A 25750-nucleotide genomic window follows, 5' to 3' on the forward strand; every position below is an offset into this window, starting at 1 on the left:
TAACTGCGGGTAACATACAATATCATTTAAAGAATATATGGACAATTCGCAAGGCCGTCGCTAGTTATTTGTACTCAAGGGGTGTGTTATGGATCCATTTACCGACAACATGGGTGAGCCATCCTTTATTGGCCGAAATATCTGAAAATTTGTCGACAAAGCATCCCTACATGGCAAGAAACTCCTGGTTTTTTTAATGAAATTTTTCCAAGGGGTGTTTTTTATACCCCCGCCACATCGTAGTGACGGCCCTGATAACTTGCTCGCAATTTTGACACTGCTATAAAGATGAGGTGAAATAGGACCAAAAGACCTAATAGCAAATTCGCAATAAAAAACATGTAATTACGACAGCCGAGAATTCGAGCACATGTGCTCTGAAAACCTACTTACAGCATTGAAAACTATGAAAGCTTTCTCACCTTTGTGCGAATTACAGTCGTTATTTTCGGTTCGTGAAATCTTCGACTTCGTAATGTCTTTATGAGATACAAGGAACAAAACCACTTCAGCATTTTCGTTTCTGATTGGCATCAGGTCAAGTAAGCACCAAAAAGGAGCACCTGGATCAATAAGAGAAGTTATCAGTAGTTTGCACATTAAAGGATTATGAAATATCTCGAATGTTGCAAAATCGGTTATGATGTAAATTGATTATGATATATCAAGTAAAAAGTCATTTTGCTAAAAAACTACTGTTCGTTTGGCTTGGTTAATAAATTGTAGAGCAAAGTCTTGATAACAGTGACATTTATGGGATTTGAGACAAAGTACATGTACCATGTTTTAGCAGATTTGCGACAGATTTAATTGACTGGTAAAAATATTTTGCGGCTCAGAATTAAAAAATCATTTTGAAAAAGCAGACATCTAAATAAATGCAAGCCAGTAAACACATACTGAAGCTTAATAATGTATTTAAATGTTTGCTATTTTAAAGCAACATTTAGTGTTATTTCATAATTATTCTGTAGATTGTGCTACCAAGATCGAAAATTCTGAACCAAGATTCAGATTTCAATGATGTCATCACCTAGCAAAAATATGAAAGCTGCATACAACAAACAGTTTTGGAACCAAAGTTACCGTCAGGTAGAGGTATCCTTGTTGGAATATGGGCACTTAAATTTTAAAGAGCTGCGACTTTTCTACCTGAATGAACGGCAGGGACAAAATATTAGGATTCCACTTAAATACCGCAAGTTTTCCCCTCCCCACTACAACGACATTCATTTTAGCCAGTGGCGGCTCGTAACTTTCACAGTTGGGAGGGCAGAACATCAATATTGCGATAATCGATAGAAAGGTCGAGTTGGCAAATTTTTCACTGTAATCATGGTTTGATGTTGATCGTCATGGAGCGCAGAAGAAAAAGCATATATAGATTTGGTTGTTGTTTAGCGATGATGTCATTTTATGGGCAAAATTTTTCTTGCCCCGAATTCCTCCAAATAAGCCAATCACAGGCCGCGTTTCGCAATGCCCGAGGTCGAAAATTAGCTTGTGCGCATGTCGGCTAGGGGCACAAAAAACTTTGCCCGTAAAATGACATCATCGCTCAAGGCACTAGCGGGCCAGAAGCGAGGCTAAGGACGAGACGGGATAGCAAGGAGCTTTTTCTAGAAGAGATACAAACTTACATAATTAACCACAGTAAGACTATCTTCAAAATTAAATATGAATATCATAGATTTCCTTTGAATCTTTTTGAGGGGGCATTGCCCCAGATGCCCATTAGCAAGAGCCGCCACTGATTTTAGCCCAACAAGGGGAGCTGTCGACCCCCTATCCCTCTCGTTCCCAGCTAACTGTCTCCTTCGCTTATGGATGTTAGTTGTCTGGCTTGGACTACATATGAGAAATGCAGGGACGAAAATTTGTGCCCCTTGCTTACTGTTAGTTAAAAGGAGGTGTATGCTACTTGCAATTAACAAGCTGAAGGAATTGGTTTACTTATTTCATGTATGCAAAGGTTATAAAAAGTCAGTTAGGCAAGATATGGAAACTGCATCTTTGTCTAGATTATCCAGCCTCAAAAACAACTTTAATTTGACCTTATATTAAAATTCTTTCATTTTTTCATCAAATACATTCATAGATAAATACTTTTCTTCGGGAAAAATGAAATAATTTGACAACTCATCAGCAAATTTAAAGCATATCACATCAGTTGATAAGATCAAAAAATTCAGTGTTTGAAGTCTAAAATAATGTTGGTTTTAGTTTCTCTGTTTTAGTTTTTTAATGTTTCTCTGCTTAGTTATTTTGTTTTCTTGAAAACTTGGAATCTTCGAGCCAATTCTCTATTTGTATCGAAGACATGCCTTATTTTTCAGTTACCTCATTGAACTACAGCTGTATGACTAAAACCCACTTCTTTTTGGTAATCCACAGATTAATCATACTGCAAAAAATCAATCATAGAAGCTACTTTCTGTTTTTTCTTTCAACCAAAAGACTTGAACACGCTAGCAAGTACAGTCAACAGCATCCATGTCGTTCTTTTTTGTTCTTCTATCTTAACAAGATGCTAATCTTGAATTGTAAGTACTGTATACAGGGAACTTGATGTCGTCACATGTCTTCAAATTTTAGAGAGGATAATAAATCATATATTTTGCTAGCTGCTGAGTTTTGTTTGTTGATGCAAATTTGAAACGATTAATTTTAAACACGAAACTGAAATTATTTTCATACAATGACATAACTGGTACAATATGAGTAAATTTGAAATTACGAGGTTTTGAAATTTGAATAATTAGGACCTAAGTCATAGGCAGCAATTACACTGTAATATAAATTGTAAGAAGAGTTGTTATTTTGTTAGAATATATCGTAAATAAATTCAATGCTTTAAATTATGGCCATGAAATCATAAAAATCAGTAGTATTGATGTTGTTTGGCCCTTCCTCGATGAAATATCTTAAAAGATGAAAGTGGCAGGTTTTCATTAAATTTCATTGCAGATAAAATTGTCTTATTTTCTCTCTAAGTTTTGTAACGAGTAGGTATGAAAGTTACTATTTTCGACTGAAAATCAAAATTGAAAGTTTATCCTTTGATATGCTTTCAAACAAAACCTTATTAATGAAAAAATGTATTTTGAACAGAGCATAGACTTAAAAAAACTATTCTGTATTATTGACAGATAGACATAGTTTAGCAAAAGCACTGAAAATTTTGTCAGTAGAAAAAGATTTGATCAGAGTTCTAAATCTAAAATTCTGAAGACATTTGAAAATAAATGGTTATTTAATATGGGTTAAAATTTAAAATCTATGAATGGGGATCATTTGATAATTGCTAGCGCCAGCAAAATTTTTATTCAAAAGTTACTATTCTTATTTATTTAGTTCTTATTTTCTTATTTAGTTGAAGTTCTTATTTAGTTGGCTATAAATTTTATTTCGGGTGCTCTGAAAGCATTTAACAAAACTCATTTAAATTATTTTTCAGGAAATTATCTTTCAGCAAGTAGCAAGTTTATAAAAAAAGATTTCTCAAATATTTGAAATTTCTCAAAAATTGCCGCAAGCTTGCTATATTATACACATCAACAATTAAAACGATTTCCTCAAACAAAGAGTTCCGGAAACCGATTATCAGAACATTCACTGCTACAAGTTTTCGCACATCAGGCACCAAGAGAAGATAAAATCCTCTATCTATCATGAAAGATTTTCAAAGTGGCCTTAAAAGGTATACATATCTATCCTTGAGAAATCAAGAATCTTTGAGTAGCATTTACTTTTTAAGCCTTCAGTATTTTGTTCATCGAAGGAAACACTTTTATCATTTTTAAACATATTCCCAAAGAACATTCAAAATTTAAAGACACTTTGAATATTATAAAAAGTTTTTTCAATTAATTCTGTTCTTTGAGCAAAATGTCTTTCTTCAAACAGGTCAAAAAATTTCTGCTTAATCGCCGTCTACAGAGTCAAGAATGCATTTTTTTACCCGTAAAATAGCAGAATCTGCAAAATTCATAAATACTGTAAGAGGTACTGGGAAATATATGCAGAAGTAAAAAAAGTAACTACAATAGGACAGCTGACATTGAAAGGTTTCGTCTTTCTTGCTTCGAAAATCAGATACGCTGACAATTTGACTGAGCTTGAATTGTGACTTACACATAACTTACTGAGATCATCTCACAACGATTGTCTAGAAAACAGTTCTTTTAGAGCACGGATAAAATCAAATCCCTAAAAACATATTCCACGTGACTTTCAGAAAAATTAAGGTTCTACTATAATAACATGTTTTCTTCATGCAATGGATGCTAAAATGCATGACTTTAAAACAATTGTGATTGAAATATTGTTGACATGGCAGTACACGTATGTTTGCCATATGTTTAAGATCTGGAAGAAGTTTTCGACATTTGGAAGGCAAAGGATGAGCTGCATGACTGAATGTGTACATGAACCAGTAAAAATGAATTGCATTTCAGTGTGGTTCTGTGAATTATTCAGCGGTGAAAAGCAGCAAAGGTTCCATTAAGCAATGCTTGGGCTCATTCTATATGTATTTTCAACTTATCGTATTGCAAATACAGTTTAATTTCCAAGTACCAAATCCACTTTATGTCATCGAGTTTTTTTTATCAAAGATTTTCATTGCATTTTTGAAAAATAGACCTTTCAATAAAATGGGATAAAGTAGCACTGCAAATTCATATAGATTTAGCAATTTTGTGTGTGACTTAAGAGACAAGCCTCTGCCAATGTTTTTAAACATATCTGTGTCCGCATTCTGTTGCAGAAAGATCAAGGGATATGTTCCAAGTATCGAATAGATGGAGTTTTCCCAAATTAGATACGATTTATAACAAACATAATATTGTCTAAGGAGAGCTAGTATTATTAACGAAAGGGTGATTCCTCTAAACTATCAAATTGTGACTTGAATTTTTCTCAGTATCCGCCAGCATTATATTTGTTTTGTGATATAATTTCTTCTTCATAATTCTGAGTTGATTAGTGATACAGAGTATGTACTTTGCCTTCTTCTCCACAAAGCAAGAAACTCTTTCAAAAGATAGTTAAAAATCAAGTGAATCATGGTTAATATGATAAGCAGAGATCCAAGCACGTTCAGAAACAAAATTCGTTCTAATCTGCACATATCATTAAAGTAAAAAACATCAAAACTTTGGAAGAATCATAGTCCTAGACAGGATTGCAATTGCTGTTGCAGAAAAGATTTTTCCAATTGGAGCCCAAGAAATTTTTTTGATTAGATTCGAGAATAGATTTGACAATCATTTCGAAAATTGTGGAATTGGGCAATCACTTCGAAAAATAAGGAACCAATGAAATTTCCTAGATTTCATATGAATAAGCCTATATGACAAAGAGCTTTAACCATTGAATAGTGCATCCATACCATTTTTCTTGTAAAACTTAACTTCCGCTTTCATTTCCGTTTGTGATTGAAAAGCTCTTGTTAGTTTTGTAACAACATCTCTCTCAGTTTCAATACCAATCAGAAACTTGCATGAGCAGCTTTTTCGCATGACTTCTGCTCTCGTGTATCCAGTTAGTTGACAAAAGCCGTCGCTGCAGTATACTATAGGATAATCTTGAACACTTTGAGCGTTGCCAAGGACAAAGTTGCTTACTGAAAGAGATAAAAATATAAATAAGAGCTTTTGTCAGAAATATAACTATGGTATGTAACTAACATGCTAAAAGCTTTCACAACATAACATGCAAATACTCTGAGGAGTATCAGACGAGAAAGCTTACAGCATAATCTAAAATTTTGCCTTGTTCAAAGCCATTTTAAACAACATGTCTTTTGCAGAGTGCTCCAAGTTGCCAGAGTAGACAAGCGCTTTAATGTGTAGTGCAAGAAAGTTGTACTATTAATTGTAAGATGTTTTACTAAATGATGATAAATTATATCGTTAAACATCATATTTAGTGGCGTCTCTTGACCTTCCAGACTAGAGGGGTGGAGGGTCATCAATAGAAAAACTTACCGACGAAGACATAGATGGAGAAGAATTCAGATGCTATTTCATCTACTGATAGATGACTTTACCGACAAACTAAGGGTTTTGTAGACAATCTGAAGAATTACCGACGAATTGATGGATTATTGGAGGTGTTATACCCCCCCCCTACACCCCCGCTAGCTATGCCCCTGATAATATTGTATAATATTGTATCAAACTTTTTATTCCATGTTGCATTTCATAATGTAATATAATTTGACAAGATGTAATATAATATCATATAATATAGCGTCAAAACATCATATTTCATTATAAATACTTATTGTATCAATTCACACAAAAAGCTCCAAAGGTTTCCGCATATCAAAAGCCACTATTAGCAATAAATATTTCTCTAAATCTTACAATTGACTTGTCTAAAAGTCGATACGTATAACTAACTGAAGTGCTTAACCTGCGTTTGTTTTCGATAATGAAACAACAGTCAGCTAACAGCATCTCGGTTACTGCACTAGTCATAACAGAGAAAATAAAAGAGCTGATCTGCTTTGGATATAGAAGATTTAAAAAGATGATCTATTTGTGGAAAACCTAGCCCCCACTTTAACAAAAGCGCCTTTTATGCGCTATGGATTGAAAAATTTATCAGCCTACCAAACTAATACAAACAAAATTGTCAAGATTTATCGTCCTAGGTCTCATAATAGAAAATCCTCTAAATCTTATAAAAAAACGAGTCTCAAAAATGTAAAACTATTCTTGGAAGAGGCTTTGCTTTTGCTTCTTTGCCGTTAAACGTTTAAGACGCTTTAGAGTATTTAACACCGTAGCCAACGTTCTTTGCAAAATTTTGTTCAAAACAAGTCAAAGAAACACTGACGCTTCTAATTAAAGTATCATTCTAAAGAAATATTTTAATGTTATACGAAGTTTTGATTAAATGGTAGGCAGGAAAATTTATGGTTCCGAAGAAATCAGAAGAACATTTGATTTGCGTGGTGATTTAAATTGTCAGGAAGTCGAGCTTAGTTGGAGGCCGAAAAACATGGCCTAGCAAAGATTGATAGAAGATTGTATAAGATATTGTTTAGTTTTTATTTTATTTCACGTTTACATATGAATAAGAAGTCTCTAAAAAGGTTTGAACAAGTAAACATTCATTGTATAAGATAGCAGACAATTGCATCAACTTAGCATATAAGCAAAAACATTCTCAACTTTCAAAACATTTCGTAGCTGGTCTATTTGTTTGTCACTGCGAGAAAAAAGGCCTGAATAGTAAAATTATGGATTGCAAATACTTTTAGAATAGAGTACACTCAATCAAGAAGTAACATCTATTTTGTCTGCAATTGTTTTCCTTTCTACCCAGCAACGAAGGTTGTTAGCATTCAGAACACCGAGATGCAGTGCTTATCGAGCAGTGACTACACCGCATGATTAATATGCCGAGAACAGAAAACTTGCGATTTATCCTAACTTTCAGTGAAACTTTGGGTCTGATGTCCGCGACCCATACCATACACATAACATCTATGTGTCCTGTAGAAGCGATCGCAGTTCTGAATCAAATGTCGAGTGAATGGTGAATTTCTTTCAATGATTGAATCAGAAATTGCCCAGGTAAAACAGTAACGAAGATGTCCTGGGTACCAGAGCCACATCAATTCGATCGCAGAAATAGAAGGTAGGTGTGCAGAAGCGGAGGAGCTCCTTTTCTTTTCAGCTAAAAGCTAAACCACTCCTCCGCTTCTACGCTTAGCTTTCTGTTTACGCGCTCGAAATTTTGTGGCTCTAGCACCTAAGGTAAAATAGAGAATATAATTCTCAAATCTGCGTCAAAAATAAACATCGAAGGATAAGACGTGTTCATTTGTTTGACCAAAAATGGGCTCCAAAAATTCGTTTGCAAAGTTGAATCAAAAATTGATGTTATCTAATGGAAACATCGTTAAGATCTAATTTCATTATGAATACGGGATACGAAGAAGGGAAGGGGTGGTCAAAAATGGTCATGATAAATAAAGAAATAAAATGACTATGCCCTCAAATGGAATTCAAATGAAATAATTGGAAACTCTCCTGGTTTTTTACGAGAGAACTCGTAATTAGCTGTCAAAAAGAAAATATCCAAACAGAACTGACGGAGAATGTTTATCGAAACTGCAGGCTATCCCTAGTGACGTCACGCAGAGTTGTTTACTTGAGATATTCAAATGAAAAGTGCAAAGATTGTGAGCAATAAAATGCCAAAGTATGACGTAATAACGCAAGTATTCTTGAGGTATTTTTTCCATTGGACCACACAACCCGAAAGAAATCTGTAAACTACCTCTAAAAATGCAAAATCAGTTAAATATGTCACCAATTGAATAAGAAATATCGAATGAAAGAACTGAGTTTTTTAGGGGATTCCTGTTGTTCTAGCTTAGTTTATATAATCTAGAGGCAAGAACAAATTAACGTGATTTGATGGGGAGAGAGGTAGAGCGAATGTGGCCATATCGGCCATTTTCAGCCATTTTGCAAAACATGTAGCTAACATTGCACAGCTACGAGTAATTTATAAAGCACTTTCAGCCTGCATGGTCAAATTAAAAATAATCCAAAAAATAGATTTAACGAAATCATTACCCTAATACCTATTGAAGCAGGCAAAAAAGTGAAAAAAGATGAGAACTTCAATACTTTGATGAATGGCAAGATTATACTGAAAAGCAGAAGAAGATACAGTCTGTGTTACTCAGGATACTCTCCCAAAGCTCACAAAGCCACACTGCATTAATGTCAACTTTTAAATGGAAGCAATTCTATCGGGTTTAAGTTTGATTTCAGCCAATAGAAATCTTTTGCTTTAACAGTGTCACAAAATAAGACAAAACGATCAAACAACTACGAGAATTCGTTTTCCATATTTTCTGATACTGTTTGGTAGACGAGTCTAGACTCCTATTGTTTAGGGCTATTGTTTCATCCATTTGTATGAACCAATGAAAACCTGCATTATTTGCACAAGCGCATTAGGGCGAAGGCTTAAGGACAAAACTCACATCTCCTGGCACTTCACAGCATTTAATCAAAACTATTACATTCACATCATAGAGTTTCACTACCACTCTTCTCATTACACGTATCTCTTTTTTCTAAATTTTATTGGTCTTTTGATTCGACACTGTCATCCTAAAAATCACGCAAATGTTCTTGTGTAAACTAAATTCTTAAAAGATTCAAAATCAATTTCTTCACAATACATTCGTCAAGAAACGCCCCTCCGTTGCAGGGGTATCGCCAAAGGGGGACGGGGAGGCGCTATACCCCTAACACTTTGTCCATCGGCACAAAGAGGATTTTCGTCGGGCAAAAGAATGAATCTCATCCTCATCCTGTAACCTTTTTGCGACAATTTAAACGTTAGAACATTTCTGTAGTAGTTGAACATTCAAAGTATAGCAGTTTGAATTTTGAAATAGAAACGCATAAAAGCAGCATAAAAGATTTTCTATCTTATGACCACACTCTTAAAGAGAGAGACACACCCTTTTTGTCGGCAAAAAGCACTTCTTTACCACTCCGCAAAATGTTTTGGGTTCACGCTTGCTCCTTAGATATTCTGCGCTCTACTCTAAGATATTAATCAAAAACCTAAATTATCTTAAAATCCTGGATGCACCACCTGACAACGAAAAATTCAACAGCAGACACATATTTGCTGACTTTAATCGTACGAGCAGACCTTAGATCTCATACACTAACGTCTGCACAAGCAACCTTTTAACGTAATAACTGGTTGTTGAAAGAAGCAACAAAAGTGTGACTAAGATTCGCCAATTTGAAAATGCTAAATGTAAGAGCAGGAACATAAACAATACAGATAAATGCTAAACAAAGAGATATCGTCCCAAACTAAACTTTTATCTTGCAAATTAAAAGTTAATTCTAAAGCATATCCAGGCTGTAAGATATTAAAAAACGTATTGGCTAATAACAAGTTATCTTGATCAGATAAGAAAATGATGGGTTTCCAAGGATGATGAGTCTAAGGCAGACATTCTGCTCTGTTTTGGTTTGTTTAAACTTTCAAAATCAAACCAGACATGAAACAAATCAAACCTAATTGCGAAACCAGCCACATTGAGACTCGTTTACTTAATCAGGTAGACATTTGACTGTTACAATATCGTTCAAATTTTATGCACTCATTTATGGATATTCAAGAGCGGGTGGCATCGCAATTAGAAATGCTGGGCTTTCAGTGAGGGGAGAATCATGGGTGGAAAAAGCATAAAACAGATAATGACTCATGCAAGCATTTTGAATAATCATGGTCCTAATTTGTGCTTCAAAGTGCCTGCGTAACCGGTATGCTTTGCGACAATGATTCCAAAACTGGCCTAACGTCGTACTTTATGGAAATAAAAAATACAGTCAATTTTTCATGACAGCTGCCACAAAGCATGCCAGTTGCGCTAGAGCCTTTAAAGTGAATATTTATTGCCCTCTTCTATACTTGATAACGATCTTTGTGTATAGAAGAGTATTTTCAGTGACTTTATTTGTTCCAGACACTTTCATTTGTATTCTATTCATCCCTTCAAGCAAAAAGTGGAGATTTTTGGTGGCAACAGTTATCGTTCTATATACAAAATTGACATCAAAAGTTTTGAAAATTTTTCTTCTGTTTGAAGGGATTGGATTGCAGGGTTAAGTCATAATGTTTTAAATCTAGAGCAGTTTGATCTTGAGGAATCCTCATAGTTTAATGAGAAAGCATACTTTAGAATACCTCTGATTGTGCAATGCAGCAAAATCTCTGGCTAGTGAAATATAAAAGCGACAATGTATTTAGTACTGTTGTCATGGCTTGCTTCATAGTTTCCAGACTATACAGGACTGATGGATAACGAGTTACCGCTCACGTGTTCACATTTGAAGCAATTTTGGAAATAATCTACTGCATTTTACATGTCAGATTATTTTACAATTTTCTTTCAGGTTAATTGGTCAATTTCGTACAATATATTTTTCATGTCATCACAAGCCATCATGTTTGTATTTTTTTCAAGAGGTTCTAAATTTAGCTGATAGTTTGTTTGTAGCTAGGAGACGCTTGAGAGTAAAGCAGTTCTTCACAGAGGTTTTCAAGAAAAGATTACAGAATGTTTCTAAAACATTCATACGTTTCTGTTAAAACAAATATTTAACTTTCATTGTTTAACTGCGAGAATTATATAATTGATGTAATGTTTTGGGGAATAAACAAAAAAGAATTGGTAATTATGAACACCAGAGATGGCAATGAACTAAGCTTTTACATGTCTTAACGACAAGTTCAAGACTCTGGTTTCCTTTTTTAAAAACCAGCCCTCTATTATCGACTTCCTCTGTTTTTATAATTAGGTTAGCAACAATTTTTTATGCTTTTTAAATTTGTTAATCTGTCAGAGATCACAAAACCTCATTTTCTTCACTGCATCCTACGAATAAGGTTTAATCTGCATTCATGATTTGGTATGCAGGATATTCTAATAGTAAATAAAAATACATAAAATATTCATAATTGTTGATCTTAAGTCAAATATGATTGACATAAACGTGTTGTCGATTTCCGAATACATCCATTATGACGGAAGAAATTTTGGACACATTCATCTGCAACATCTCTCCGATTCTAATATGAATTGAAATGTACTGTTATCTTCACAAAAGCAGCTCCAAGGACTGTTAAGTAGCAGCTGATGAAAATTAGATGCATAAAGGCTTTATTTTTCAGCGAGCTTATTTCAAATTGAAAAAGTTTAGGACTTCTAAAGCGTAGCATATTGTATCCGCATTTGAAAAGCACAGTAATGAGCAGGCCAAGTTATCAATTTTTTAAGTGTTCAAACCTCGTACGTTCAGGCATCGTTTTTTCACTAGACCTTAGTCTATCTCTGCCAGCTGATGGAAATGTTAGTGTACGTAATGTATACGTGGTTGTGCAGTTCAAACCTGACATAGATTTTAAATGCTTGCTAATTAAAGTAGTTCCATAAACTATAGCCCTTAATTTGCTGTCTTTTTTATCTTATTTTAACTTTATCGGATCGTGCACAAAGAGCATCAGTAAACTGCTGCATTTAGACATAAACTGCCATTTTAGCTTTGCACAAATCCCTCTTTAGTTAAAAATTGGAGAAGGGCTGAATTTTCCTCTGCTTAAAGAAATAAGCTTATTTTAAGCAAGCTTCCTCTCCTGAAATTAATGGATTTTTAACGATTTTCTTTATAGACTGCAAACTTGTACGTTATATTTTGATGTCACAAATGCTCCTTTGATGTGATATGATGTGACAGTGGAAATGATATACATAACTCGTCACCGGGATTGCAAAAAATCCCCCAACATCAGGCATTTTAACGATTTTCGTCTTTGCGGAAATATACAGAATGCCAAGGTCTTGAAAGCTAGCCTAATATACAAAACCTGCTTTAAAGGTACTCGTGCGTAGGAGGTCTTACCGTAGTGAATTTTTTTTTCTATACCCTTGTACATGTTGAAACTTTACATTAGTCGGGAAAATATTGCAATTCAACAATAAATATTGAAAGATTTAAACTGTTTATGTTTATCGTAAATATTTTAATAAATCGTTTGATTTGCGGCTTTAATACACGCAAAACAGAAATACATCCCACCTATACATTGTCAAGTAAACATTGTTCTAATCATTAAACAAATTTTATTGATCCCCAGGATTTAACACACTTGTCAGATTCATTGAACTGAAGAAAAATACGATGGAAGGCAGAAAAACCTCTCAGGGCAAAACAGTACTAAATTTCGTGATAAACCATGCAGTCATGCGTTCACAGTACACATAAAACGTCCATAAATTCAAACATCGCTTCGGAACAACAGACACTTGGATCAACGGAAACGTCGAAACAACGGACACCTTGAAACAACGGACACCTTGGAACAACTCAAACCTTGGAGCAACGGTCACCTTGGAACAACGGACACCTTGAAACAACGGACACCTTGAAACAACGAAAACCTTGGAAAAACGGACACCTTGGAACAACTAAAACCTTGGAGCAACGGTCATCTCTAAGCAACGGACACCTTGAAACAACGGACAACTCAAAATCATACTATTTGGAGAATTACGGACACCTCGAAAAAATGGACAATCTATTTAGTATCAAAATTTTCGAGAGGCAATTTGCTCTTGCAAAAAAGTACGAGATATCCACGAAAACGTGGGGATTTCTACAGATTATTCGGACAAAATAATAGGTTTTCCAATAAAGATGTAGTAGATTTTCATGGAATAATTTGCAAAATTTGATCTTCACAACTTTGATAAGACGACCTCCAGTTAATGAGCTACTAATCACGAGAGAGCACAGGCCCACCTGGTTGTCGTTGTGTGCTGTTCAACTGAATATTTCAACATTTGTGGAAATTCAAGTTTCCTTCAAGGAGGACTCAAGGCTACAATTTTCAAACAGAAAGGCAGTTTCAGCAGAGTATCATGGGTTTGAAAACTTAAAATTTCCATCAAGAATGCGTATTGCACTAAACGCCGCCCCCCCCCCATTCGAGCTACCTATCATTCCTGCTTGTTGGGGAAACCAATAAGGTGAATTTCTTAACAAGTGAGGTAGCCCTTCGCCCTGGAGTCAAAGAGCATGCGCATGGAACAATGTTATCTTTCTTATGCTCTCTGACTCCAGGACGGAGGGTAGCTTCACTTCTTTAAAGATTGTCGCTCGCGCCATGATCCTCACATCAATAAATTCTGCAATAAAAGTCTTGAAATAAGGAACAATTTGCTACTGATATAAGATACATAAGAAACGTAAACACATTCAAACATAGAACCAAAATTATTTTGAAGAAAATTTCTACCTAAAATTAAAATAATAACAATAACTACAAAATGAAAGCAGTTTAGAATATTTTGTCTTTGAAACGCAAACTTGTCATGGGAACAATGAAAAAAAACAATTTTTTTTGATCTATTGATGCTGTCCCTGCCACTTCATCTTGAGATTTCCGTATTTTTAACTTGAAGCATAGTATATTGTAATTAGTTTATAATCTTATCCACATAGTTTGTAACTAGTTTTAGTTTTAGTGTCATTGAAATACTTACTAACTTCCTTACTTACTTACTTCTGGAAGCTGATATTTTATGCGTCAGTTATCAAAACTACATTTGTTTTTGCTGCAAAGCAAGGTTTTAAACCCTTTCCTTGTATTGGACTGGTTGGCTCTTTTGCCGCAGCAATCTTTTGTCGAAAACTTTATTTGACCCTAGACAGTTTAATTTAAATATTTTGTTCAAGAGCGGTTGACAAAGCGGTATGGTCTAGTTATCTGATAAATACATATATAACATTAGGCTTGTAATTTGACTTGCAACTTTGAACCACCTTGTCTTCAAAGTCTGTTAATATTACTGGGAAATAATTGCGGAGCCAAACCAAAGTGCCCTAAGAAGAATAAGTGCAGATGAGTTTTAGGCCATGTAGGATTTAAGGTGCAAACAAATTAAGAAAGGGAGACAGAGACTGCGAAGGGAATCATAATTATTATTTTGACGGGAATCATAATTAATTATTATTATCCAGACTACCTTACAAAGGATTCATTAATCCTGTACCCGATTTGAATCTTAAATTGTCCAAAGTCTAATCCCACGTATCTTCAGAGTTACGTTCTTAAGCATTGTTTTTCCAACGCTAATAGCAATTCACCATCAACCGACTTTCAAGGCGATTCAAACAAATTACAAGCAAAATGTATGTCAGCGTCTTGTTTTGGTATAGTTCTAATGTAACTGATAGCGGCCGGTTTGAGGCTGTTATCTTTGAAATACCGTCTTGATATTTGAAAAGCAATCCAATCAAACAAATTTTGATGCCTGAAACCGAAAGGCGATTACTTCAAGAGCAACTGAATGACAATTTTTGGTAATAGCAGATGTGAAATAAACTTTAAATGAACGACACAAAAGAATAATACCGGGCAACCATGCAAGCTAAAAAGTAGCTCTAGAACATTCGAGGCAGCAGTTCATCACAGACAGAGGGACCGTGGTCCTCCTGCCAAGAATATGAACAATGCACAACTTTGTGACACATAATAGACAGTAGATGACTTTAATACCCGTTATTTTTGTGCGCTCGTGCGCACGCTGAGAAATCTTCTGGTCTGATTGGCTCCTATCTGACCAATAGCGGTGACACGCCCCCCTTGGCAGGGTCAATTTTGCGTTTCGTCTAAATTCAACGAGTAAATGTTTAGGGAAGATCGATATTATGGGAAAGCCCTCTTTGTGATTTAATCCCATGATTTTCAATCTGCCTTTAAGTAACCAAAAGTTATTGGCCCTCTAATTAGGAAAAATTGGCGTTCCTTATAGCGTGGCCCAAAACTTTTGTCTTGGCCTCCCTCTCCCTAGAGCTTAGTGGCTGGGGCTGCCACCGTCCCTGCTTGTTCGCACGAATGCGTTTTGAGAGTTGGATTTCAACGTACAACCAAGGCTAGTGAAATTGTTTCTCTACGACCAAGCAATCTCAGGAAATGCATGCGCACGGTCTTAGCGCACGCGCGAACGAAAAGATTTAAGTGGAGGTCGGCCTAAAGCGGTGGAATGAACTGGGGTCGACGAAGCTGACTTGGTCTCACACCTTATGCATTATTGTCTGCAAGTGCAGTGCAAGGCCATGTCGAGTATAATAACTGAAACGTTAAAACCGACGAAGAGTGAACGCCGGACGTTGTAATTCACTTCATCTTAGGTTAAACTAAACAGACTGAACGAGCTCAGGGGCAGATAACAGTGTCAGAAGGCCAAACAAAAACAAGACCAAAGCAAGGTTTATATAAAAGATCAGGTGCTCTTTATCGAGAAGTAATTACTTATCTAGTCCAGTTGTACGAAATTTTGGGGTCCATAGTTTAATCTCAATTGCTCTATCAAACCACTATGTTTGATTTTTTGGATGAAGCCATAGTTCTAGAGAGGGATTAATTCACCTACGCTTGCACACTGTTCCAGTGAACTGTGGTTGCCCTGGCTTGCAAAAACGTGATTAATCGTTAAGGCGATTTTAAGACCAATTTGAGGGTGAAATGTGTTTGTGGAGCACTAATTTCTTTGCCAGACAAATATAAAGACCAAGAGGAACAAGGGTTTTGAAGGGGATAAGAAGAATTACGAGGACGACACATCAATAAAGATAATCTTTTTTTGTACCTCAAACAGTAAGAAAATGTTAGTTTTATTGTTATTCCAGGTAATCCACTGAGAGCATCACTAATCACTTCTGTTTAGGGGTTGTACGTTTATTTCCTACAGACGGTTTTAAATTCGTCAATTAGACTTCATTCAAACTTTCTTTAAACGTGGAGAACCATCAAAGTGTTCACCTCATACGCTTCCATGATAGTGAGGTTGTCATGTAGTGGCGAGCTTCCATAGCCATGCAAAGGAGGGGGGGGGGGGTGCTAAACCTGAGGAAAATTTGCAGGGGATCGTTTACACTGATTTTATTGCCGTGCTCGATTTCTGAGAGCCCTTTTGTCAGCCACGAAGCAATGCGCCTAAACTGGTAGAACTTGCTTCAGAGCTCATAGCGTTTAGCCTTTGGTTTAAAGTTGTTTTGCATCGATCATAAAGCCACGAATTTTATAGTTTTAAGCAAACTGTGATCGAGTCGTATGTTTTCGGTTCTTCAGGCTCTTTAAACCAGAAATATAAGCTGATCAGATATGTTAGCAATCTGCCTAGCTTTACAGCACCATGTGCTTAGTTTGATAAGCAGAACTAACGTTGAAATTGGAGTGCCGAAATTAAGTTTCATTGATACAACAATCAGCAGTTATCATTAAAATCCTTGTTATCGGGAAACGTAAGTGTGATGTGGTTATGGTATTTCAAGGGAAAGTGGATTCGGTGTCATCCTAAAGGATATAGCAAAGATAGCTGTTCTATTGACGGCTGTGGAACACTTTGCCATCTCTGAATATATCACATAAAAAGAAAGATTAGATGGGACAGAATCGTTGAAAAAATTCATAAATTTGCAACAAAAAATTATAATTTATAAAGAATCCTACAAATTTAACAAAACTTGATTCTGTAAAGATAGAGAGCATAAATCAGGAAGTTGTTCAGATGTGAATGATACAGAACAACGCATGGGTTCCAAACGAAACAGAACAATGATTAAAATATTAACTCCTACGGCCTACACACATAACTAACTGTAATATGAAACTGATAGTACTATCTATCTACATGGTTCATATGATGCTCCTGCGCATAATAGTATAGCAACTAATGCTCCTGCGCATAGTTGCTACACTATTTTGTCTCTAAAAAAGCAGTAATGCAAAGAAAACAAAATCAATAAAAAGTTTTTGTAGAGGACCGTTTCACAGAAAAAACTAAATTTCTATGGAAGTGGTGATTTGACGTACATTGATATAAAGGCATATTTCATATATATTTCATATCTTATACATATTTATACAGGGTACAAATCCAATAAAAGTTAATGTTTTACAATTTGGCCCTGTTAAATATAAAGTTGCTAATAAAGTAATAACAAATAATTTAGATAATAATATATACATCTGAATACAATAAGATATCTGTACAAAATCAAAGATCTTCGTACTCCAACTGTTTCAACTTAGATTTATGCAAGTATACCGAGGGGGCCTCTTTGATATCGTTGTTAAACTTGTTCCACGCAACAACGGCAGTTGTTTATTGGAAACAGAGAGATTTAAAAATTCTCAGAGGGATGAGCAAAGTATTGAAGGAGAAGACGTAATGTATTAAAGGATCGACAGAAGGCCCCTATTAAAAGTTTGAGAACCAAAATGGCTCTTGATGCCAATTCTATTATTCTAAATGATGCTATCCCTTAAATAAGCCCTTCCTCACATAAGATTTCCTTCGATTAGCCCCTACCCAAAATGAACATCGCTATTGAACAAAAGCCCATCATAACTCATATCCCTACAGACAATCAAAAATGCTAAAAAGAAAGTAGCATTATAAAAGTGTTTTTTTGTCAATATAGACGTGCTTAATGTTCAATTTCTTAAAGTGAACCGAAAAAAACGTAAAGGCTTTCAAGACCAGCTATCTATATAGCAACTTCAAATAATTCTCATAAGCCCCCACTCTCGTTTAAGGTTCTTTTTCGAACGAGCCCCAATCGAGAAAGTTGAGTAATTGACAGTTTCTTATAAAATCAAAGCTGTTTCAGGCACCACGGAGAGTTGTGAAAATGGGGGAATTTAAAAAAGAAGCGCGGGGCTATAACCGAATAAAAAAGGCTTTACTGTTGATTAACTGTTTTGCATTTTTTTTGCAAAAAGTGCGACAGGAGGCAGGGGGGCTGGGGGGCTTTAGCATTTTTTGCTCCGCGGTGCCAGTGTTTTTGTTAAATTTTTAAGGCTTGGAAAGCTTTGTGGAACAAGGAAGGGAGTAGATTTGCTCATAGAGGGAACAAATAATTTGAATAATTGTGACACAAAAACGCCCCTGGGTAAAAATGCAGGTAACGAAAAACTTTGAATCTTAGTTAGGCCAACATTTTCCAAGAACGAATCCAGCCTTAAAATTAAAATGTGTTTTTATGTGAAGATCATTAAAAATTAATCATTGACTATCATGCATCAACCTAATGCTATTTATTTTCAAAGAGTAAGCACTGTCGAAAACATTACCTTTTATGCTGTCTGCAATAGATATATTTTTCAATTCAGTCTTGTTTTTTGAAACTAAAAGTATTTTGAGGTTGTGAGCCAATAGTCACAGTAACATAGCTGTCAGGTTCTTGGGAATTTTTCATCCAGGTATATGCATAAATTAGAAAAAAATTAAAATGAAATTCTATGTGCAATTCAATTTTGAGCAATCCTTTGAACTCGCCGATCATATCTAGAAGTTTCGAAGTAAAATAACAAAAAATATTACTTCGCAGAGACTTTATTTAGGAGGAGGGGGGATAGAGGCAACTTTGGCAACTACTTCTGAAAATTTTAAAGAACTCAAAATGTTTTTATTTCCGTCCAGTCTACACATTATAGAAATAAATTTATAGATAAAGGCAAAGTTTTCATAATTTGGGCATTTACTGAAAAAATGAATTCTTGAATTACATCGAAGTAAAAACAAAGTCAGCTTTTGGCTGCCTTTTTAAATTTCAGCTGTACAATGCAATGAGTGACCTTAGACATAGATGAAATTAAGATGAAATACCTTAACGACCGAAAATAAAATCCCGATGGTTCTTGTGTCGGAAATTATCACAAAATACTATTCTTCGAAACGTACTTTGGAAGCTTAAAGGACTTAACTGAAATAAAAAGGACTTAGCCGCCGAAATTTCAACAGCTGTTTTCGTGACATGGCGAACAAAAACATGACACATTCTATGCTTTCTCAGTAGAGAAATATAAGAATTTAGCTTGATTGCAGAAACATAACTTCTTCACTGCATACTATGAATTTAAATAGCAGAACAGCCCAAGATGAACAGCTAAAAGCAAGATAAAATACAGTTCTTTATTTTATCTTGCTAATAGCCAATCGGGAAACAATTATTTTTCTAAACTTACTCCATTAGCCTCTGTTTCGCTACTGCCTCATTTAAAAGACGCTACAACATAGGTTCATGGAGTAAGTCTAGCATATTTCTGTATGCAAATCCAATAGCAGCAACTGTAAACAAGCTTGAAATGTAGTTATGAAATTGAAGGCCTAAGGAGCTAAGATTTATTCAACATTGCAAGATGTGCCAAAAGTATCTTGATATAGGTAAAGTAGTTAGCTGGGGCTAATCGGTGAAAAATTCACCGTAGTTCCACCGCCTCGTTTACAACTCCGAATCAGAGGCTTGTCAAAGATGGTGTCAAAACAGCTTGATCAAAATCACTCTTTTGAAACAGATCAGTGATTCAAACGACACCAAGTGTCTTTTTCGAAGGTATCACCATTAGCTTATTGAAACATGTACAATGCTTGATTCTCTAAAGAACACGTAATTTGTAACAAGGAAACAAAAGTCTAGAGAGCTCTATATGTACGTATCAGTTATATGACAGAAACATGGAACTTATTTTGACGTCACTTTCACTAACTAACTAACATAATAGGTTCTTGATAAAAGATGAAAAGCTTACCAAACATTATATCGAGTCTTGAAACAGTCATTTATAGAATAATAAGAGTTATTGCACACATGACTTCTTATAAATAGAATGCAAAGAGTGACGTCATTAAAAAAGTTTTGCATTTTCATACATCACATGAAAGAGCACTATCAATATCATTTGACGTGCTTAGGTTAAATATATTGCAAATTGACAAAGGTAAAGAACCTTAAAGAACTAAGTTTTGCTAATGGATTACCTATGTTTTTGCCACAGACTTATATTAGAAAACCAAGATTATAATTACAGTTAGTTCACGGGGAAAAGCCTGTGCTGATATGGTCGTATTTCAGTTAATTTGTAACACATCTGGCAGTTTCCACACATTAGGAGGTATTTCATAATGGCGATTCAGGTACATGCTCCAGATGCTAGAAATAGATATTTGTGACCCCATAGCTCTGGAACACTTATAATGGCAATCACAGCTTATTACCAAGAATGTATTCACCGGCCTCGTTACACTCCTGAAAATTGAAAGCTCTGTCAAAATCTTACGAAATTAAAAATTTCCCAGTCAAATCACCACTAAACGTCGATTTTTCAAAACAGACCTTGATTGTCAAAGCGACTTTCCCATAGGGTTAACGTGACATATAATATTTGTTAATAACTTCAGAATCTATTTAGTTATTATGAAGTTATCGTGCAGCAAAATACGCATGTTTTCCTTAAAGCAGTTGTTCTTTCAAATTATCACTAAATGGCGGTAATGGGTTTGTTCAAACCAAGCAAAGTTGCGGTTTAGCGAATATTCGTTGATGTTTTATCGCAGATTCATCGTTAAGCGGGTGCAAAATGTAAGCATGCTTTGTGAGAATTTATCTCAATGGAACCGCATTTTGTTGTTTTCAAATTTGAGATCACGAAATGCGATGTACAAAGACTGATTACAACTTCCTTAATGCAGCATTGCTTCTCACATGTGTATAGAACAACCTGTAAAGTTTAGCTGCTTAGTAAAGCTGCTTACATCAGGTACCTGTAGCATTTGGAATGCGTGAGAACATTTAATGAAATCATTGGCCCGTTGTTTAGAAATGTCAATTATTGCTATCCGTTATAAGGAAGTGTCCGTCGATGTCAGTTATTAGGAGTTGTCCGAAAAGTGTTCGTCACTGGAAGGTGTCCTTAATCGGGAGGCATCCTTTATTGGGGGGCTCCGTTAATGGTAGGTGCCAGGTGTCCGCTTTTGGAAGATGTCCGTTATAAGGCGGTGTCCACTATTAGGAGGTATCAGTGGATGGTGATTTCACTAAAAAGAAAAGTTTGGCTTCAAACGCCGTTTCTTGCTGCGAAATTCAAAATATATAATTTTAAATTCGTCAAGTATCTAGTATTCTGGAGACTCTATGCATTGGGCATGTGTATGCGGTGTTAGGTCTTCAAAATTGTTTAGGTTAGCAAAGGGAAGGTTCTCAAAATGACTAGGAATCAATGATTTCTTGCTTTGCAAAAGACAAAGGGGGCAAATAAGCTTAACTACATATGGGAATCTGAGAGAAGATCTTTAGGCTAGCAGTCTGTTTCTCACAAAATTCTTGTATTGATTGGCCAGCCAGCAATTTCGAGGTTCGGAAAGGCAGAGCTCAAACTTAAATAAAAATCTAGCAACCTTGCAGTTGTACAGTTTTTGTTGCTCTTTTTAGCATCATGTGACCAAAATAAAATGATTGAATAAAATGATTCACGTTTTTATGTTATAATGCAAAGACGATTTCCTTGATAGGCTCCCTCATAACAATTCATTAAGATCTTAACGTTTCCAAATCAAGTTTCCATCTATGTTTATAGTCCCTTTTCAGAGGACACTTTTCCATGATATGGAAAGCTTTTGCAAGTTAAACTTTAACGATTAAAAGCAACCCATAAACAACTGCGAATTTCACACGCTCTAAGAGACTATTCGCCCACCTGAAATCTATACCATTTGTTTTTCGGTACATATGCACGTACGACTCAGTACTCTAATATTCTATGTCTACAATCTACAGGTGTTTTTGATCGCAACATGGATTCAGTTTCAAGCAGATTAGAAATGAATTAATCCAAGAAATCTTTAAGAGCACTAAGCGACGAAAGAACGATGAACAAACTTTAAGAAGAATGGAGATCGTCAATTGACATTATGAAAGGAAACAAATTGAATTCCCTTTATTTTGTTGCAATAATTTGAAGAACTGGGTCTTAAAAAAATTTGAGCAGAAATAAGCGTATCACATGAACTATGCACAAATGTATTCAACATAATAGTTCAATTTTTAGTGTTTCGTTAATGCGTTAGCGTGACTAGAAAATAATTCTATTGATCAAATGAAGCATTTCCGAAGAGAAGTTCTAAAAGTTATGATTAAAAAAAGAAAAAATTTCAAAGTATACTGAAGCGTTTGTCATTTCAAAACATTCTAAGCAACTTTTCAATTTTGTCTTACCAAAACATTGTTTGTAATGAGAGACATAAGTATAATTTGCTTCGATATTGTTTTCTCTCCTTTCAGTACAGGCAAATCTTTTTTACTATCCGATTTACTTGATCATAAAGCCTCTGTTTTTCCAAGATTTGCTGATAAACCTACTGTCTATAAAAGGAATCTTAAACTTTTTCTAATTAATCCGACAGCTTGCAATATGAATTTCTTAAATTATTGGTGATATCATTGATTTTTTCAAGGCGTGACATTGTGTAAACGAACGTTTTGCTGTTGTTGAATAGCGAAGTGTTAAACGAGGTAAAAGAATAACAACAAGCAAAACGAGGATTCAAATGTACTATAAAACATCAAAGTATGCCCAGTATCTGCCAGTAAAAGCATTAAAACTGAGAAACACATGCTATCCGACACTAGCTTCTTATGGAAATACGCTTATTATGAGCAGACCGAAGTTTATTGATAGACAACGTCAACCTAAAGCAGGCAAGACCACACTAAAATCACATTGGCTTTACGTCATCGTGGAAAAGTAAAGCATACAGTGTTTTGCCTAATTAATTCGTTTATCAGCAGGCCCTTCTAAATTCTAGACCCAGTGCGCTTAAAACCTTTACACTACCAATTGGAGAACCAACGGTTCTACTCGAGCCTCAAGTTCCTTAAATTGTAAAAGCGGCCTTTTTGTTTGTCTCTCAGTAAATTATCTTATTGGCTATGGACGAATGCTTAAGTAATTATCAAAATCCAACAAAAACAACATGTAAAATGAAAAATAAAGATGTTGCTAAAGTTTTGCAAAATAATTTCATGTTGATGCAATAATTACTTTTGACAAAGATTATATCAACATGTATGAGCCACGCCAAAGTTACATCATCGCAACGAAAAGGGAGATGGCAGTATAAAATTCTTGATGATAAAAACAAATACTCAGCTATCCATACTTTTTTATCTCTTTTTTCTAATTAAAAGGTTTATCGTTCTTTTGAAAGCTTGCTTGCATTGTATGCGAGGAGTTTCAGACCATATGAACCGAGATGGCAGAGGACAGCAGGGGGGTTGGGACCGACAAATTGATGACGCAAATGCGATTTGCAATCATCATCACAACGGCATATTCCATAGCTAATAGAGGCTTGTATTCAGAGCCATACATGATAATAGAACTCGTTACAGACTTAGAAAGGTTTCAAATATTTCAGAAGCCAGTCACCCAACTACGTTAGAAATAATGCTGTCCATTCTGTGTATCAGATACAAGATATAGCCAGGGCCATCTAGATATAGACTGGGGGCAGGTGGCTGATTGCCCCAGGGCCTCCAGGTTTATGAGGTCTTTGAAAATAAGAATTTAATTTTAAGAATGAAATTAGGCAAACGTTGCAAAGTTGTGCCTAAAGATACTGTAATAAAAAGTGCTAAGCGATTACAAGAAGTGACTGCATGAAATATTGCGAAGCAATTTCAGCTAATCTGAAGGGCGTGGTCGCAAAAACCTTCTGCATGCTTCCCTCGCAGGGGGCCTAGTGTTTCGGCAACCAAAACCTCTCGGCGGCCCTAGATATAACACATGTATTTTTGCCTCTTTCTTACGTTTGGTGAGGGGAACTACTGTTGAGTACGTAAGGAATTGATGTTCAAAACCTACAGCATTCGGACAAAAATTGATAGGTTAATCAAAAACAGGTAGAAGAGCTTGCATCAGCAATTTTTTAATAATGCTTGGTTGGATTGATAAACAACCGGACCAACTGAGCCAACATTTTGCATAATTTCAGAACAGTTCACATGGCGATTGCTTTCTTTTTAAGTTGAAAGTCTTTGAAATGTTATTTTGAAGGTACTGAATTTCACGTGGAGAAAATCAAAGCATCTTGCACTGGGCAGCAAAACCGACCACTGAGAGAATGCTGGACACTGTTTTGTAAGACAATAATAGCCCTCAGTGGTTGAAACTGACTTCAGTTTCAAAGACTATCAAAAATCTATTTAGACATCATATGGTTTTGTTAAAAAAACAATACAAATTCTGTTTCTCTAGAGTTGAAAAGCTATAACTCCATGAAGCTCACGTTGTTTCGTGATGAGGTCTGGCAATGTGTAACCGTGCGAAAATGGAGTACCCATAAAACAAAATTCAGGATATTTCTCTCTTTTTTCAGACATTTTCTTACATGCATGTACCTATGGGTATGTTTATTTCATGATCTCCAGCTCTTTTGGAAATTTATTCAAGGATTATTGTCCGGGACGCAAATAAGGGAAGCCAGTCGATTCCTAGAAAACAATTTTGTTGTTTATTTTTCTCGTCATTAATTGAGAAATGTCTTTTCATTCTTTTCAAAAGTTAGTCCAACTCGAGATGACATCCTTCTCTAAAAACTTTCTGAAATTCCCCCTTAGTTCCTCAACAACCTAGATTCATGATAAGTATGTGATGCTGCAATCTTCTGATCCACTAAGCTATTCCCCTCAAACCTATTAAAACCATATTATTTCACCATAAAATGAAGAATAAGGTTTAAAAACAGTTGACGTTTCATTTCACTTACACTCTCAACGCTGTTTTAGGCGGAGGGGCAGTCACGGCTAAGCGTTGAGAAAATAAGAGATTCTAAAAATGTGGGGGGGGGGGGGCAAGACAGAATAAAATAGGGCTTGGCTGGTGATTCATTTTGTACCTTAGAGAAAAGGTTCTTGCAGTATCAGAAGCATAACATAAATATTTAGAACAAGAAACAGTCGTTGAGTGTTAGACAATCTAGCTACATCGGTAAACAGTGTGTTGAATCGAGGTAATAAAGGATTGACATTTATCTTTCTTTAGATGACTATTCTAAACTTGCAAAAGCAGTATCGATTAAAAATAGGAAATTGAAAGAATAATCACTGGCCAACAGGTGTTGTGGTGTTCTTATCAAACTAGCAAACGATCAAAGCAACAGGGCATATATATGAGATGTTTAGAATTAAAATAAAGCATGGTGGGGAGGCTTGGAGCTTCGCAAAAAGCGAGGCAAACACTGGATCTTGTAAGGCAGTCGCTGTTGAATTGAACGTGGCCCATAAGTAAAAAGAAAGGCTGAATAATTCTTAATTGATAAATTGGGTCGTAAGAATCTTGA

At 35.4% G+C, this 25750-nt stretch overlaps 1 protein-coding gene across 1 annotated transcript in view; it reads right to left on the reverse strand.

The window, feature by feature from the left end:
* Nucleotides 1–25750, reverse strand: part of LOC135681562 (voltage-gated delayed rectifier potassium channel KCNH4) — an 80911-nt gene that overhangs the window by 44969 nt on the left and 10192 nt on the right. Inside the window, exons 2-3 of the mRNA XM_065196098.2 lie at nt 5393–5626; nt 423–563 (exon numbers count right to left, since the gene is read on the reverse strand). Of these exons, the coding sequence (XP_065052170.2) occupies nt 423–563; nt 5393–5626 (375 nt within the window). The remainder of the gene's footprint in view (nt 1–422; nt 564–5392; nt 5627–25750) is intronic.

This window comes from Rhopilema esculentum, chromosome 12 (assembly GCF_057945365.1).
Source record: "Rhopilema esculentum isolate cy_ngs chromosome 12, ASM5794536v1, whole genome shotgun sequence".
Classification (NCBI taxonomy): Eukaryota; Metazoa; Cnidaria; class Scyphozoa; order Rhizostomeae; family Rhizostomatidae; genus Rhopilema; species Rhopilema esculentum.